The sequence below is a fragment of the Lissotriton vulgaris genome, chromosome 2_1, assembly GCF_964263255.1.
Source record: "Lissotriton vulgaris chromosome 2_1, aLisVul1.2, whole genome shotgun sequence".
Taxonomy (NCBI): Eukaryota; Metazoa; Chordata; class Amphibia; order Caudata; family Salamandridae; genus Lissotriton; species Lissotriton vulgaris.
Genome location: NC_141687.1, coordinates 885,490,821 through 885,508,960, shown reverse-complemented (window position 1 = coordinate 885,508,960; position 18,140 = coordinate 885,490,821). Strand labels below are relative to the sequence as shown.

Sequence of the window (18,140 nt, the reverse complement as noted above, 5' to 3'; positions counted from 1 at the left end):
AACGTATTTCCACGTGCCAAAGGTCGACGAGACAATGAGACCCATTCTGGACCTCAGGTTCCTGAACACATTCATAAGAACACAAATTCAAAATGACCTCCCTGCAGGAGGTGCTACCGCAATTGCAGATTGGGGACTTCATGGTCACGATAGACCTCAAGGACGCCTATCTCCACATACCAATGAACGTAAAGCACAAACATATGCTCAGGTTCACAGTCGGAGAAAGCCACTACCAGTTCACAACACTAGCCTTCGGTCTAAAGTCCGCACCGAGGGTCTTCACAAAGTGCCTCGCGGCAGTCGCAGCTCACCTACGAAGGCAGGGAATACACGTATATCCTTACCTGGACGACTGGTTAGTGAAAGCAAACTCGTACCAGAAATGCAAGAAAGACGCACATACAGTGACGAGCACGCTGATAAACCTGGGGTTCTCTATCCATTGGAAAAAATAGTCAATGGAGCCGGAACAGGTAATGATCTTCCTGGGGGCACAGATACACCTTACAGGGCAGGGTGTTCCCCAGCGACAAGAGAGCAGGGGCCCTGGTGAGGGAAACTCCCCTCTACCGGAAGGGACAAGCTCAGACAGTGAGGACGGCGAGCAAGATCTTGGGGATGATGGCATCATGCATCCATCTGGTACCAAATGTACGACTTCACATGAGACCCATCCAAGAATGGCTCCAGGAACAATGGTCACAAGCTTCAGGAAGTTGGGAGGATCTAGTCGTTGTGACGCACGCAGTGCAGAAGGAAATGGCATGGTGGACCATGGAGAACATAGCAAAGGGGAAGCCTCTTACACCCCCAACACCAACAGTGACCATCACCACAGACGCATCCCTGAAGGGATGGGGCGCTCACATGGAAGAGCTCAAAGTGAGGGGTCTGTGGACACCGACAGATGCGACAAAGCACATCAATTATCTAGAATTGAAAACAATCTTCCTGGCACTGAAAGCCTTCCAAACAGGACTGTACAAGCACAGGGTGCTGCTGCAGACAGACAACACCACAGCGATGTTCTACATCAACAAGCAGGGTGGAACACAGTCAACAATGCTTTCGAAGCTGGCGCAGGAGATATGGAGATGGGCCATCCCCCTCAGGATAGATCTGCTGGCCATACACCTACCGGGGAAGGAGAACATTCAGGCAGACTGGCTCAGCAGACAGACATCGGCATCCCACGAGTGGGAGCTCAATGCTCAGGAGACGAAGTGGTTGTTAAACAAGTGGGGAACGCCATCAGTGGACCTGTTTGCAACACACCAGAATGCCAAATGCCAAAGCTCGCATCCAGACAACCCGAAGAGGGGTCCCTTGGGAATGCCCTATGGATAGATTGGTGCGGGACATTTGTCTGCGCTTTTCCCCCCGATACCACTGATACACAGAGTACTGAGCAAGTGCAGAGCGAGCAACATGACCCTGATACTGGTCGCACCACAGTGGGCCAGACAGACATGGTACTCGCAGATCATGGAGATGGCACAGAGTGCACCCCACAGATTCGGAAGAAGAAAGAACCTGCTCTCCATGCACAACGGAGAAGTACTGCACCCAGAGCCGGAGAGCCTAGTGGCGTGGCTCCTCAAGACATAGAATTCGCACACTTGAGGCTGCCAGAGAGCACCCTCAGGGTCCTTCGGGAGGCACGAAGGCCCAGCACACGGAAGTGCTACGGGGCAAAGTGGAAGAGATTCACAATATGGTGCAGGAAGGAAAGACTTCACAATAAAATGAAGAGGGACTCCACAGTGCTAAAATACCTCACGCACTTACTGGAGAAAAAACTCAGCTCGTTCTCCTTAAGAGTCCACCTGGCAGCGATAGTCGCCTATACAAGGGGTGAGATGGGCAGGAGTTTCTTCACGTCGCAGGTTGTGAAGAGATTCCTAGAAGGAACGAAGAGGATCGCACCACCCAAAAGGGTGCCGCCACCGGCATGGAACTTGAACATAGTCCTGACGGAACTCATGAAGGAGCCCTTTGAACCACTCCACAAGGCATCACTAGAAATGCTGACCATGAAGACAGCTTTCTTGGTTGCAATAACGTCCTTACGCCGAGTGAGCGAGCTTCAAGCGCTAACGCTGAAGGAACCATACATACAAATACACAAGGACAGGGTTGTGATGAGGACTGACCCACACTTCTTGCCAAAGGTGGTGTCCAAATTCCACATGAACCAGTCCATACAGATACCGAGTTTTTTCCAAAAACCAACAAATAGCGCAGAGCGAGCCCTACACACCTTAGACGCCAGAAGGGCGGTCATGCACTATATCGAGAGGACAAAGGGACACAGGAAGATAAAGCAGTTCTTCGTGTCATTCGCCAACAGTTTCATGGGAAAGGCTGTAACCAAGAACACTATTGCACGATGGATCGTGCAAACAATCCAACTCTGCCACAGACGGGCAGGGCAAGAACTAGCAGAGGTGCCACGTGCCCACTCCACTAGGAAAAAAAAAAGGGTGCTACAATAGCCTTCCTGGCTAATACACCCATACAAGACATATGCCTGGCTGCAACATGGGCTTCGGTGCACACATTCACGAAGCACTACTGCGTGGATGTTCAAATGAACAAAGAAGCACAGGTCGGACAAAGGGTGCTCCAGCACATATTCAAAAACCAAAGCTCATCTTCCACCCAGCCGCCACAAAAATGAGAAACCGCTACAAAATCTATGCACAGCATAGTGAATCCAGAAAGATTCACGCTGCAAAACGAATAGTTTCCTACCTGTCGGTGTAGTTTTGCAGCTTGATGATCTTTCTGGATTCACTAGCGAACCCACCCACCTCCGCCAGAAAGATGAGGCTGGAGAGGAAAGAGGTGGTCAAAAAAAAAAAAGGAGTAGAAAGACCTTTATGTACAAAGCGGTTAATAACTTCACCTACATAGAACATTGCCATCACTTCGGAGACGAGAGAAACACGAAAAAAAGAATCCGAAGATGGTGCCCAAGGGTGGGAGCTTCCGCAGGAAGCATGCCGACGTCACCGGAAATACACCCAAGGAGGGGTGACGCCGACGCCCACCTGGGCGACGAAAAAAAAAAAAAAACTAAGAAAAGACTACGAATCCGGACCCAACCACAAGACCGCGGAATATGCACAGCATAGTGAATCCAGAAAGATCATCAAGCTGCAAAACTACACCGACAGGTAAGAAACTATTTGTTTCTTTACATTAAGAAAAAATTGCCCTTTCCTTTTGATGTAGAATGTGAGTTTGTATTAATTGTAGATATGGTACCCACTCTTAATCTTTCTGCAAATCTTCTTCACAGGACTCACCGAATTACTGTGACAAACTTTTGCTTAGGTAAGCATCTGGTGAGCGAAGATGACCTTCTCAAAGATCAGAGAGGTAGCCCAGCCTACATCAGCCCTGATGTCCTGAGTGGTAAGTCCTATTTTAGTTTTCAGGTGTTAGCCTCCCTTGCCGTTAACACTTTAAAAATGTTATGCTTACAGTTTCTCTTTCCTTTTAACAAGAGGACTTACAATCGTTTAAATGTGTTAAAAGGTTTAGTTATCTTATTATATTTACAAGTGTGGCTACTGCATTTCTGCCTGCTGGAGAAAAATACGAAGATATCTTTACTCCCCTGACCACTTACCAACGAGACCAATATTGGAATATTGCCTTGTATTTTGCCAATCCTTTCATATGTAGTGCAGATAAACTTATTGTATACGTTTATATACCACTCTTGCCTACTTGCACCCTCTTCACTGTTTCTCAGAAGCAGGTACAGATTACCGAAGGCAACAAAGTAAACTACTTCAAGAATCTTAGATCTTTAGTTGAAATTGTCCATCAGCAGGATAAAATATCAGTCTTCACTATTTCCTGGTAACAATACAAACCTTTTAAATCTTAGGCCATGGGAAGAAGGTTAATTCTTGGTACTTTCCTCAAAGTGTAGGACCTCGAGAGACTTATGTATGATTTTTGATGAATGTGCATAGCATAACAAAACAAAGCATAAGATAGCAAAACTAAACATAGCATAGCATAACAAAACAAAGCATAGGATAGCAAAACAAAACAGCATAGCTTAACAAAACAAAACATAGCATGGCTGAACAAAACATAACAAAACATAATAACATAGCAAAACACAGCATAGCATACCAACACAACAAAACATAGCATAGCATAGCAAAACAAAGCATAGCATAATAAAACACAATAAAACATAGCATGGCATAACAAAGCAGAGCAAAACCGAGCATAGCGTAGCATAGCATAGCAAAACATAGCATAGCATAACAAAACAGCATAGCATAGCATAACCAAACAAAGCATAGGATAGCAAAACAAAACATAGAATAGCATACAGCATCACTCAGCACCACCACAGCATCACTCAGTGGCACCACAACATCATTGAGCTCCACCACAGCATCAATCTGTGCAACCATTCAACAACAACTGGTTCAAATATGTTATCTCAATGTTTCAAGCTTTATTACAAATGTAACAAAAATATGTTAATATTTGACATATGTTCTTGGATTTTCGTCACAATAAAATACACTGAACATAATCTTCACAAATGTTATTTACAAAAGTTAAAGCTATTGCCATTATAAATTACAATAACTTTTATTTAAGTATTAATTATTAAAAAAAATAAAAAACATTGTTATTTGTAATATCAAGTCACGTAAATACAACACATATTGCATTACAAATGCTATAGGCGTCACATTTGCGAAAGTTATAACTATTGGCATTGTAAATGACAAAGCTATTAATTTCGCAATCTTCAAAAATAAAACCTAAATAATAAATGTCATTTACAATACCAATAGCTCTAACTTCCCTAATACGAGACCTATTGCATTGCAAATGCTTGTTTCAAAGGGGGGTTTCACTTGCCCAGTCTTCAGACATTCTGGGATAAGCCCTTGTTTTAGCGATTAATTTACAATCTTTGTCAGTATAGGAGAGAAAAGGTGACCGAGTTCCTTTAGTATTGTGGAGGGGATAGGGTTGTTTAAATGTGAAGTTAGTTTCATGGATAGTAAGGTATTGTTTACCTCCTCCTCGGTGTTTTGAGCTCACTCTAGAATGCTTGATTTCTGGTCTTGGATGGGTAGTTCATTGTATGATCCTCCACTGGGGATGTAGATTCCTTGTTTGAATGGACGGGTGCTTTCCTACCATTTACATTTGAACTGTTTGTGCATTCGATTCAAAGCACTTGTAATTTGAATCAAACATTTTTAATTAATAACATGCATAAGAGAGGGCCCGTCATATCAGATTGGTGCATTGTAGCATTTTGTTTGACACACAGCTTAGTTTGATTTGGAGAGCCAGTTAATAAAAGACTTGAGATCTGAGACTTTATGAAGTTAGACAAGGTTGTCTGAACATTTCCCAGCAGTATTCCATTGGGTCCGCAAGTATTTATATTCTGTAGTAGGGGGATCTCTGTGTATAGTCATAATCATCTGAATAGTCCCGCCCATGTGCGTGGACCCCGAGCACTTCTTTAGATATTATCATCTTAAGTTATCGTCTTCTGCAGTCCTGCATAGACACTTAAGAGCTAAAAAGATAATAATGTAGCCTAACTAGCTAGGCTACACTGGCCATTACTTCATCATGAAGTGAAAGAAGATAGCCAGTTAACTGTTAAATGTAACCATTTTACTGAGTTTCACACATAGAAAAACTGCCCTAACCAAAAACTCCTTTTTAGGTCTCACGCCTAGCGTTGCAGTGCGCAGCAGTGCTCGTGCAGTGCACAACTTTATGTAATCAGTGAAAAGGCTTTGGAAAGCTCACCACACGCTTGTGCGTGTGGTTTTGTTTTCCTTGCAAGCTATTGGGCGTTGCGTGCGTCTTTCTAACAAAGACAGCACACCATTGGGCAAATGCGGGCGCATGTCTCGCATTTGCCCCGCCCACGGCCTATTGGTGTCTGTTACCTACCCGGCCGACATATGTTTTGCATTATCGTGCCCCGACTCGTGCGTCATAATGCAAAACAGATGGCCTGCTCTCTCACACAAGCACGCACGCGCCCTTGCGCACCACTCGTGGCTTGTTTCCTATAGGCGTTGGCTGCCGATGCTTTCAAACATGGGGTCCCTGTTTTTTCCCCTGGGATGCTTTGTTTTGGGGTGGAGCTTGCTTCTTGGATGCATGTTGTTTCTGGGGGGCATGTTCAATCTGGGGTGCCTGGCAGTCAAGGCGCTATGAGATCGGGGCGCACATCTACTGCTGGTTTTCTACAACCCAGTGCCAAAGTGCAGTGAGCTGAGAGAGAGCGAAGGGACAGCTTCCCTTTCCGGGGCTCGCATATTTCTACAGCCAGCCTAGCAACCACCGCACACAAGACAAAAACATACTTTCAGCAATTGCATTGTTCCGCCATTTAAATAACTTCGCTCTCTCTCTGCCAGAAAAGATACTATCTCCATTCGGGTTCCCACTCCCAGCGAAACAGTGTCTGGTTAAACAGACAGCCCCAGCTCTGCGAATGTAGAATAAGGAATTCCTGAGTGTTGCTCGAGCCTGCCCCGCCTGTACACTCAATTGCTGCTCACGTTGGAACACTTCTGAGGGTGAGTATTTCGAGGTATCCATCACAGCTTTCAAAACGTGACAGAAAACCTGCCTGGCTTCGAGTGCTGCACAGTTTCGTTAGCTCTGGGAGTTGTGTATGTGTGCGTGAATGTGTTCTACAACAGCCGGACAGTGTTTTTTACCTCTAAGACGCAGGTTGGGAAAAGAAAGACGGCCGTATGCATCATCTCGCTCTTTGTAGCTCCTGCTCACGAGTCGGATTCGCCAGCATTTGCCCCCTGCTCTGCGTGGGCTGCTGTGTTGCGCTGAAGGGACCCCCCTCAATGTGGAGTGCTGTGTTTAAAATCCCCTGTAAACTGTCCAGGAAGAGAAGAGGCTGGTCCCAAAATCGCATCCAAACACAGGGTCCTTGGGCTGAATGGAACGGGCCCGCACACCGAGTAAATATACACCGGAAAGAGGCCCCCCCCCCCCCCCCCCCACCCCCCACAAGTACCAGTACTGTAAGGTTTTCATTACATGCTCGAGGAAACTTATCTTGCTTTTGCTGGTGCAGGCTCTGCTATGAAACCGGCTGTGCACGGGCACAGCATGGAGACATGCCTATTGTCCCCTGGCACTTTCCTAACCGGCTCACAGAGGACCTCTCTTGGGCTTTTCTCTGCAGAGTTCATCACAAGATCTGATACAGTGTGGGGCCAAGTGGAAACTATTCCATATCTAATGCTATTTCTATTAGCTGGCCTCCTTGAAGGATTGTCGCGGGAGCCGATTGGGTTGGTGATTGACCCCTTGAGGGTTTACCTCCCTGATGTTACAAGGAGTTGTGTGCACACGTTTTATTACTGGGATTCCTTTGAACATTGCAGCTTGTGGAGTCACTTAGCAGTTTGAGGGAGGCGAGCTCATGTTCAGCTATATGGTTGCTCCCCCCAGGAGCTGCTCTCTGCAATATCTGCTCGCTCACGCCCCTGCTTTGTTGCGCTACGCAGAACACCATACCACAAGTTGCCTTCTCTCCTCTTCTTACAGCAGTATGCACCACACAACCCAGTGTTTCCCCACATTGCCGAACCGGTGCCTCTAACCCCCGCCCCCTAATCATCGGCCCAGGATCACAAAATGTTGAGCTTCGCCAAGATCAAAACTTCACCAACCCAAATTTATACCTGGACGTCCCCCACCCCCACCCCAGCTCTCCAGGGACACCTAGCCTCCTGCAACCATCCTTAGCGCCTTAATCTACACTGTGCCATCCCCAGGTGTCTGCGCACACATCCCCTCCCCCGCCTTGCCAATGCCAAACGAACAACATTACACAACAACCCGCCTGCACCTATCCTCTGGAACCAACACCACCATACCCACACAGATCCCCTCGTATGCCCAACCAAGCTCCAAGCTGTGGCAAGCCCCACAACTCCCGTCCCCCAACCCCATCACGCAGTCTTCCCCCACAGATCTCCTGTAATCCTGTCCACCCTCTAAGAAATAAACTCAATAAGCTATTGGTATTATAAATGAGTGCGTTTTTTTTCTTTCTAAAAACGTAAATAGAAGGCATTGTCATTTACAATGCGAGAGTTTAAGCTATTAGCATTGTAAATGACAATGCCATTTATTTATCTGTTTTCAAACCAACACATAGCTAAAAAGGTTTGTCATTTACAATGCCAATAGCTCAAACATTTTCAAAATGCGAGACCTATTGCATTGCAAATGCTTGTTCATGATAGAGATGAAGGGTTGGACAGACAAGCCCCATAGGCTGCCATTATGTGTCCGTAAATGGATAGAGCGCCTTTAAGAATACCTCCAGAGACCCCCGGTATCCTATGATGCACAGCCAGAGGCCAGTTACTTTGAGTTCTTTATGAAGGCTTAGACAGCAAGGCCTGCTGAATTCTGGGTACCACGATTGCAGCCACCGGGGAGGAGGCGGGTTGCTTATGACTATTACAGAGATACCCCTACTACAGAACTGGAGTTACAGGTAAGAAACTGCTCCTTCTCGTGCCTTACCTCATAGCCACTAAACATTTTAGGGTCTCAGCTTGGTCTGAGAACTTGCTGGAAACTTAGTTTTTTATAACTGCCCTACTTCTCCATGTGTAAATATTATTTTTATAACCTCTAGTTTTCACTGAATTTTGTTTAGTTTGCCTAATAACTTGTACAGTATGGCGTGCAGCAATTCAAGATGTAGGAAACACCATTCTTGCGGTCCATCTTTGGACTTCCAATTAAATAGTCTTTAGTTCAGAATGTGGTGCCTTTGTTGACAATGTTACACTAGAAGGATCCTGGTTTTTAGGTGCACGTTAGTAACCTTGTTGCCTCACCCAGAACATTCTGCCCTTCACAACTTACAAGGTTCAGAAACCGCAGGTAGTAGTGTTCTCTGTGCAAGTTATCTACGCTTGGAATCTTCCTCTACATGATCCTAAACAAACTGGAGCCCACTTAATGTAGAGGAAAAAAATGATAGCAGGTGTACACCCTGATTAATGGTTTGAAGTACATTTATGGTGGATGTACTTGCACGTAGTTGGTTAGTCCTTATCTGGGCATATCTGTTGTCCATCTTTTCTCCATGTATTTTTCTTTGTTTAGGTTTCGGTTCCAATTCATTGCAAACGTCAGGTGGACATTGATACAAAGAAGTTAAGTTTGTGGGCGCTCCATTACTAGCCTTAGTACTAGTCTGACTCTTATGACATTTGCCACATCGTAAGCCGCTTGTCCCAAATTGATTACTGAGTGAAGAAAATTATGTGCAAGCTATGAAAATAAGCATATGCTGACTGCACACTGTCAGTTTTGTGTTGTTGTTTTTTTAGTAGCTTAGGGAGCAGTTTGCAGGTTCCATCACATGAAAAGTCCTCAAGGGTTTATTACAGTATACTCCACACAGTGCTTGTTTTTTGGTGCCAGTTGTTTTCCTATAATGATCTCTTCAAATCTGTGTAGAACCCAAGGCTATGTAATTCACAGTTGAATACTCTGAATATTTTGTGAAAATCTGGTACCGAGACTGAAGGCACCACGATATTAGTGCAAGACTGAGAAGGAAACACTTTCCATTACATCGGAATATCTGCATCAGAATGCCCCATGTCCACCTCAGGCCATGAGTTGAATCTTTGCTTATTCCTTGCAGGAAGCAGCTAATCTTACAGTTCTCTAGGAGCGGCTGTATTTGGACATGCTTATGGCAGTCTTACTTGGAACCTATTAATAGTCCATAACTTTCCTTCAAGGCAGGGCCTGTGATTTTTGCTATGCGAATACAAAGATCAAAGCATCTATTTGTGGTGATCGCATTTCCTTTGAAGAAGCTTACAGTGGCTTATCCACCATGAAAAGCATGTCCACCTCCTTTGTGTCCATTTTATGCTATTTTCATTTTGTTTCATAGGCTGTATTCGATTAGGAATAAAATCGATCCACATCTCTTTGATGGTATTTCCTCCTACCTTATTCCCTGTAAGAAAAAAAGGCCTCCTATGCTTACAAGGTCTTTGGAAAATCAAATCTTGGTTTAGATCGGACATGGTTTTCAGTAATCATACAATAAAGTTATTAATTCATTCATTCTGATCGGAGACAATTTTTTTAACCTTACAAAATCCTCCCTTCCATTAGTTATGGTTGTTAATGACATTGTTTTCTGTATATTATTACTTTACAGGAACGTTATACAAATACCAGTTAGTCTTGTGCAGATTCATTTGCGGGCTCATACCCAGCTAAAGAGGCAGAGAAGCAAAAGATTTCCAAATATGTTCCTGCAAGTTGATTTTCATTGGTGGGAAGAACTGCAAATAGACTGCTTTCAAATCTTTGTCGATGGCTGATATTTTTTGACGTGTGAGAATGTATTTATCCATTTGCAATTTTTAAATTGGGCGTTTAAAGTCTGCTTCTAGAATTCCTCAACTCTGGTACAACCCTGCAGTGTGGTGTTGGAATCCGGCAGCTCTAGCCCCAACCTATGAGAGCGAACAGTGGTTGGATCAGTTGAGTGCATAGTTTTGGGTAGTCCCCTTCATGTTCTGGATAAACGCCCTCTGCAGATATTCTGAGCACTGGAGATGAAACCGCACCAGCCTTGGGCGCAGGGTTCTGGAGGGAGCTGCCATCATTAATACAACTCTCCCTGCCTGGAGCCAGCGCGGTAGGATTTCTGCTGATGAAATGTTACCCCTGACGGCCCCCCTGCCTGCTACTTATCACTTTCTCCACACTGAGCTTGGAATAGTTAGGACAAATATTGAAACCATCCAGCACCAGTGACTCACGTGGTGAGTCACGGAGCACGCTGGCAGCCTTCTCCCGTGTGCTTGCGGCAGCGCAGCAGTGATCTTTATGCTTTTTTGACCCTCCATGTGACTATAATTTGCTGCTTTGTTGCTTGACAAGGAATGTACTGTACCTTTGGCAGTGCTTGTGTTTTTTTCGGCGTGGGATTGAAAGCATTTAGGGACAGAGGGCGGGGTGGGGTGGGGGTGTGGGGGGGGGGGGGTTGATCGGGGGTTGGTTATCTGCACACAAGTGGGAAGAGATTTGTGCTTCATAAATTCTTTACTTCATTCTTCTCCTCTTGCGCCTGTTTCAGGCAGACCTATGTTTCCAATCTGAACGAAAAGGTTTAAGTTCATCACCTAACTAAAGCACATTGCTGAAATGTTTGGCGGTTCCTTGCAGTTTTAAATATAAAACAATTATAAAATGTAACATCATCTTGACGTGAAAATACGTATTTGACAGTTAATTCAATTTTTTACCAGAACTCAATGATGCTTTAAACATTTTTTTAGATCTCGTCATAGATCTCGTCTACCACACAGTCTATACACTCTATGGGAGTGCATATGTTTTCCCGCCGTCGCCCTCCTGTACTTCTCTCCCTCTGCACTGTGTTGCTATCTGTTGCCCTTGTGCTTCCCCCAGCCCCCCCCCCCCCCTGTGTGTTGGGCTTACCCTAGTGTACTTCCCTTTGTTGTTTTCTCGCGAAAACGGCAGTACTCCACGTGTGACTAAGCCTATCGCCCTCAGCAGGAATTGGTCAAATCTTGTGAAGTCAGTGTGGTTTCAGTGAGGTGTTAACATGGTTACAGTTTTGGTCCGTTCTGTTGACTTGCGTTAGATCCACCCAAACACTGAGTTGAGATAAATGTGGGAATGCCACCTTGTGAGACTCAAAGTGCCTGACATTTCGGTCTCGGAAATATGGGGGAAATAGTGTTTTGACCCGTTTGTGGGGTATTCATGCCAGCCCCACCACTTTGCATTTTCATGGGTCGCTAGATTTCAGAAATGCCAAGATTTACGGAGCTTCCCGTCTCACCCAGACTCCCAAAACTTCAGCCATTTCCGATGGCAAGTTAGAGAAAATTGGGACTACTTTGGGTTTAGTTTTGATGTGCTGGCAGCGAGGTGGTAAGGCCCTATTCCTCCCACTTATGAGGCATTGGCCTGTCTTGGCACCGGCCCATTTTGGGTTTGGTTCCTAGCTCAAGGCATCAGATAGCATTTCTGCCACCCACTGAAAGCAGAATTGGGGGTTTTGACCATCTCTGCCTCAGTTGCTATGAGGATGGATGCAGTATTTGTGTTCTGGACCCTGCGATCCAAAAACACTACTTAGGCTCCAGCACCCACATAAGTTTGTACATTTCAAAAATTCCTGACCCTGAATCACACATCAATTATACGATCTCGGCTTGCGTCGTGGTGTATTCTTAATTAAGTTCTCCATGTCGAGTCTGAGTCAGTATGCTTGATAACCAGGGAAAACAAGCATTTACAATGCCATGGTCTCGTCTTTGTTAAAGTTAGAGCTATTGGCTTTGCTCATGACATTATTTTTGTTTTTAAAACATATAAATAAATGGCATTGTCATTTACAATGCCAATAGCTTAATCTCTCGCAAATGTGAAACCAATTGCATTTGCACCCACACACAGAGCCACACACAGCCACACACACACACCCAGAGCCACACACACCCAGAGCCACACACACCCAGAGCCACACACACCCAGAGCCACACACACACACACCCAGAGCCACACACACCCAGAGCCACACACACACACACACCCAGAGCCACACACACACCCAGAGCCACACACACAAATAGCCACAGGTCGGAAGTTCTTGAGGATCTTGAGGTCCTTGAGTTTCTTGACTAAGGCGTTGATCTCGGCGTGCTTCCAGCTCTCCGGGAAGGTTGCTGTCTCGAAGGAGGTGTTGATGACTTTCCAGAGATGGGGTGCAATGGATGTGCTGACTTTGTTGAAGATGTAGTGTGGGCATGGATCTGACGGAGATCCGGAGTGGATGGTGTTCATGATTTTGATGGTGTCATCGTCGTTGATGTTGGTCCAGTAGAGCAGGCGGTTGGTGCGGATGGTGGTCGTGGGGACGGAGGTCTCAGTGGTTGTCGTGGCATTGAAACTGTTGTGGATGTCTGTGATCTTGCGGTGGAAGAAGGTGGCCATCGAGTCGCACAGGTCTTGCGAGGGTGGGACATCGTTGGTTGTTGGAGCTGGGGTTGGAGAGTTCCTTCAGGATGTTGAAGAGCTCTTTGCTGTTGTGCGCGTTGTTGTCTAGGCGGTCTTTGAAGGAGGCCCTTTTGGCGGTTCTGATGAGGTGATGGTGTCTGCGGGTGGCATTCGTGTGGGCGGCGTGGCTGTCCGGTGTTCGTTCACGGAGCCTGATCTTCTCCAGCTTTCGGCAGGTTTGCTTGGAGGCCTGGAGGTCTCCAGTGAACCAGCTGGCTTTCTTGTTGGTATGATTGTTGGAGGGTTTCTTGATTGGGGCGAGGGTGTTGGCGCAGTCGTTGATCCGCTGTCTGAGGTAGCGGGCGGCTGTGTCTGGGTCGGTATGGTCGGCGGGTGGGCTCTGGGCGAGGGTGGTGGTTAGCTGGTCTTCGGTGACTTAGCTCCAGCAGCGGTGAGGCATCTGTTGGGTGCGGTAGTGCGTGGTGGTTTTCTTGAAGGTGAAGTGGATGCAGCGGTGGTCGGTCTTGTGGAGTTCGGTGGTATGGTTGAAGGAGGCGTGGGGGCTTGCAGAGAAGATGGGGGTCAAGCGTGTGACCGGCGGAGTGGGTGGGTTTTGTGATGAGTTTCTGAGTCCGATGTTGGCTAGGTTGTCGATCAGGGTGGTGGAGTTGGTGTAGTCATTGTTCTCGTGGTGGAAGTTCAGGTCCCCGAGGAGGATGTGGTCCTTGGAGGCGAGGGCGTGTGTGCTGACTAAGTCGGCGATGGAGTCGCTGAACTGTGGTCGGGGTCCGGGCGGTCTGTAGATGAGGGTTCCTCTGAGGGTGGTGTTGGGGTTAGTGTGGATCTGGAAGTGCAGGTGTGAGGTGCTGAGGGTGTCGTCGGTGTTGGTCGAGACTCTGAGAGTGTTCCTGTGGTCGATGGCGATTCCTCCTCCCGCTCTGTTGGTGCGGTCCTTGCGAGTGATCTTGTAGCCTTCCGGGACGGCTATGGCTATGTCGGGTGCCGAGGCGGGGTTCAGCCAGGTCTCCTTCAGGAAGGCGACGTCTGGGGAGGTTGAGTCGATTAGGTCCCAGAGTTCAACGGCATGTTTTCGGGCAGAGCAGATGTTGAGAAGGATGCATCTGAGGTGGTTGGGTTCTTTCCTGGTCGGCAGCGTGGTGGGGCGGATGCATGTGAAGCTGCCGTGTCCAGCAGGTGAAAGCTCCGTGGGTGCGCTTTGGGGCGGACAGGAAGCAGGTGTGTGATCATCCGGTGTTGAGTGCGTGGAGGGTTCTGGCATCATAGCGGTGTCTGGCGTCGTGGCCTTCGTGGTGTCCAGGGGTCCTGGCGCTGGGAGCAGTCCAGGCACGGACGGGCTTGCCTTAGGTGCGCCAGTGGCGCACACAGAGACCGAGCCGCACACAGAGACCGAGCCGCACACACACACACAGCCAGCCTAATGGTACTAATAAATGACACTCTTACTACTGCTCTGAACGCATGATTAATGACATGCTAAAGGTGAGTCACTCAGCTACGCACCTGAGAGTGCCAGTACTGTGGGACACCATGGAGAGACAGTACCATGGACAGAGGTTACTGCACGCATGGTAACCAATGACTGCCTCAGAACCCCTAGAAAACGTCTTTCGTAGTCCGGCGCTGCCTTGAATAGCAAACAGCAGAGTCTGCTGACATGTTCAGACTTTATACGTTAATTTTGGACACCATATTAGAAGTGCATCATGGAAACACTGGCTGGGGAGGTGTAGCCGGACCTAATAGGGTCCTGTGTCAAACGCCTTCCAAGGGGGGGAACCCCACAAGCCCGCAAAAAGTGAAGGGGGTTGCTCCGCATTGGGTGCCCCAAACAAGCAGCTAGCCATCCAATCGCAGCAGAGAGGCAAGTGGCAGGGGGGGGTTCAAAAAGGGACGTTAGGTTCTTGTTGGGACATAGAAACCCCCATCTTATTGGAATCACCTCGTTGCTGCCAGAATCGCATTGTAGTCGCTGCACCCTGCTCGTAGAGAAGCCGAAGGAGCATCGGGAAGGAGGAAGTATGGCGCTGAGCGAACAGCAGGACTTCTTGGCGGTGAGGAAGTGAACCAGCCCGGGCAGCACAGTGGTGGACGGCAAAGGAAATAGCTATGAACCTGCAGGAACCGGTCCTCGACCTTGAGGAAGCCAGTGGCGGTCACCGACAGACTGGACATCGTGCAACGCTGTGACTAGTTTTCCTGTGGCAACCAGGCAACAAGTGCGGAGCAGCCTGCTCGAGGATGTGGAGATCCTGCAAGATCTTCAGCCTTTGAACTGGGGTCGCAGGTTCGAGTATCCTCGTCGGCAAACTGTGATTGGGGACAGTGTGCACCAGACCCCATCGCGGCTTGCATGAACCCAGGACAAGTGCGGCCAGGCTTATGTGGCAGAGGAGCTTCAGGAGTTTTTTGTCTAGCAGAGCAAGTCACACAGCACAGCGAGAGGAAGCCATCAAGCGGAGCCAGGGCACAAAGCTGAGTAGAGGCCCCTCCCACTAGAGGAAAAGCAAAACAGGCATCCGAGCTATGGCAGGGAGACGCAGGGAAAGAACATGGTGGCTGCAACGATTACACCAGCAGTCCATTCTGGGAAGGTTCTTCTTAAAGCTCCAGGGAAAACAAACAACGATACAACATAGAATTAGGTATCGGCTAGCTGCCACTGTCACAATTAAACTGCCCCCCCTATCTGCTTTACACAAAGTACTTCTCAAAACCGTTCCACTGCCACAAGCCACACATTTAAAAGCCCGGGTGAGGCAAAGTTAAATGGCCCGGTTTCGCATCCAATTCAGTGCCATCTCGTATTTATTTATGCGATTTTATATAGCGCGAACATTACCAGGTGTAAGGCGCTTTACATGAGACGATGCGTAATGGCGACTCGCACCTTCTGCAGCGCTGCCGATCCCCAACCCCTGGCGTGTAAAGGCCAAGCTCGGTCTCAGAGGATGCATCGCGCAAACTACAAAGGCATCTAGAGCCTTGCTCGGCTGTAGAGTAAATGGCACCATCCTCACCTGTTCCTCCTATTCTAACACCCGCTCCTCGGTTTCCAGGAACCCCGGAAATGATCACTGCTGATCCAACCTCGGGCACGTAGGGGATACCCATGATCAGATAAACAGCTACAAATGTGACTAAAATGGCGGAGAGGAACGTATACAAGTGAGCAAACGTCCACTCCGCGTCACCCAAATCTTTTCACAAAACTACTCCAGGAGGCGAGAGGGCGGGGTTTACCTTCGCTGCCAGATCCCAGTGACATTTTAAGCCCCGTCCTTTTCAAACTGGAGGGCGTGTTTTTAAGTGAGAACAAAACTAAAAAACCCAATCCGAAAAAGATTGGGCTTAGATCGTCACTGGGACCTCTTCTCCAGCGGCTGGCCGCCGTTTAGAAAGCCAGCCAATGGAGAAGAGGAGTTGGGTTTACCCTCGCTACTAAGAAACATAAAATCTCGCCAGCGGGACTGCGCACGTGTGCAGCCTAGGCTAGCCGTGACCTAAAAATGCTGCCCCTCCATCGCAGTGGGTGATAAACGGCTATGTGTGAGGTCTGTGCTGCACCACGCTGGCTTATTTAGTGAGGATGTGGCACACTTCAGGACATGCTTGAGCATGTGCGTTTTACATATATGCTATACAGTGAATCTGCCTCATGGTGGAACAACTGTTCCCGTCTAGCTTAGTATATTGCCCATGATAACAAGGAATTTTGCTACATATGCACACAAAGTGTGCCCAACTTGGAAGCTGAAGAGAATCCGCAGGCTGATGCACTGGAACCACTGTCAGCCAGGGAAAGAATCTGCTAAAAACTGCCTGTGGTCTCACTTGAACAGCTCGGCAGCAGAGTCCCCTTTCAGAAGGTGACTGAGCACTTACGAGTCTGGGAGGTGGAGTTGAAACTGTTCACTAGTGAAAATGGTGCGTGGTGAAGCTAGTAAACATGACTAGTTGTGTGCATGAAGTGGCCAGTGATTCGTGCAGCAACAGTTAGGGGCGACCTGCCAGCAGTCACTGAGCACTGATTCTTGAAAGTAACTAAATGCACAATCAGGGTTATTAATGCCCTTCCTATCTTTGGGAAGCCTCATTAAGGAAAGCAAACAGTAAAGACTTAAAAGCAGAGGAAGAGAGTAAGGGTAAGACTCATCCATCATTAAATATGGCTGAAGTGAAAATTCGAGGGGGAACTGTGAAATCCCTTATACTGAAAAGCAAAATGCCCTAAATACCACCTCTCACACCTCACAGACTATCTTTCACACATTAATTGAAGCACTTTTACCTCCCCTCATACTAGTCGTTTTGCACTACATACTGCACGCCCATCAGAGTAGCAGTCATACATTGCTGGTGCCACTCACACCCATCACAGAATGGTAGTCAAGCACTACTGACAGCACTTTCAACCATCATTGAGCAATAGTCCAACACCACAGTCTCACCCTAGCAGTCATTCACTACTTCACACATTCACAACACTCACAAACTAGCAGCAAAGACAATGTTTAGTTAACTCCTGAAAGTGCCTCTTCATGGATTGAGGAGTGTATTTCTGGTTCAGTCGAACAAGTGGCTCATTGCAAGAATATGTCAGTAGACCTAGGAGTGCAATGAATAGTGATGGTGTATGAATAGTGATTAGAGTGTGTGGACCAATGGATCACTGACTGGATGGAAGCATCCAGGCACTTTTAGTTATTAGCCAGACCCAGTGCCTTTACCAGTACTTGTGCATTTTTGTTCTTCTGCCAGCCCATGTGATAAGCTGGGGGAGGTGGTAAATGCAGCATTGGCATCTCCACTGATCTACATCATTTACAGGAACCAAGGTTTATTTTTTGTTACTCGAATTCTGTTAATTTCTGAAGATGAAGAACATGTTTTTTTTTTTTAAAGGGTCCTTTAATTGTCTTCTCTTGTATGAATCACTGTGCAGTATTTGTTTCGGTTTTAACAGCAAGAAATCAATTGTCAGATGTTGAGTCATATAATTCAGTATTACAAGTCATTGATTAATGTTGGTTCAGGCAAGTTAC

The 18,140-nt window shown here is 47.1% G+C and overlaps 1 protein-coding gene across 3 annotated transcripts in view; it reads left to right on the top strand.

Moving 5' to 3' along the window:
• Nucleotides 1-18,140, top strand: part of STK40 (serine/threonine kinase 40) — a 401,524-nt gene that overhangs the window by 254,545 nt on the left and 128,839 nt on the right. For all 3 annotated transcript variants that reach the window (XM_086956415.1, XM_086956416.1, XM_086956417.1), the window contains one exon: nt 3,308-3,423. In XM_086956415.1, the coding sequence (XP_086812541.1) occupies nt 3,308-3,423 (116 nt within the window). The remainder of the gene's footprint in view (nt 1-3,307; nt 3,424-18,140) is intronic.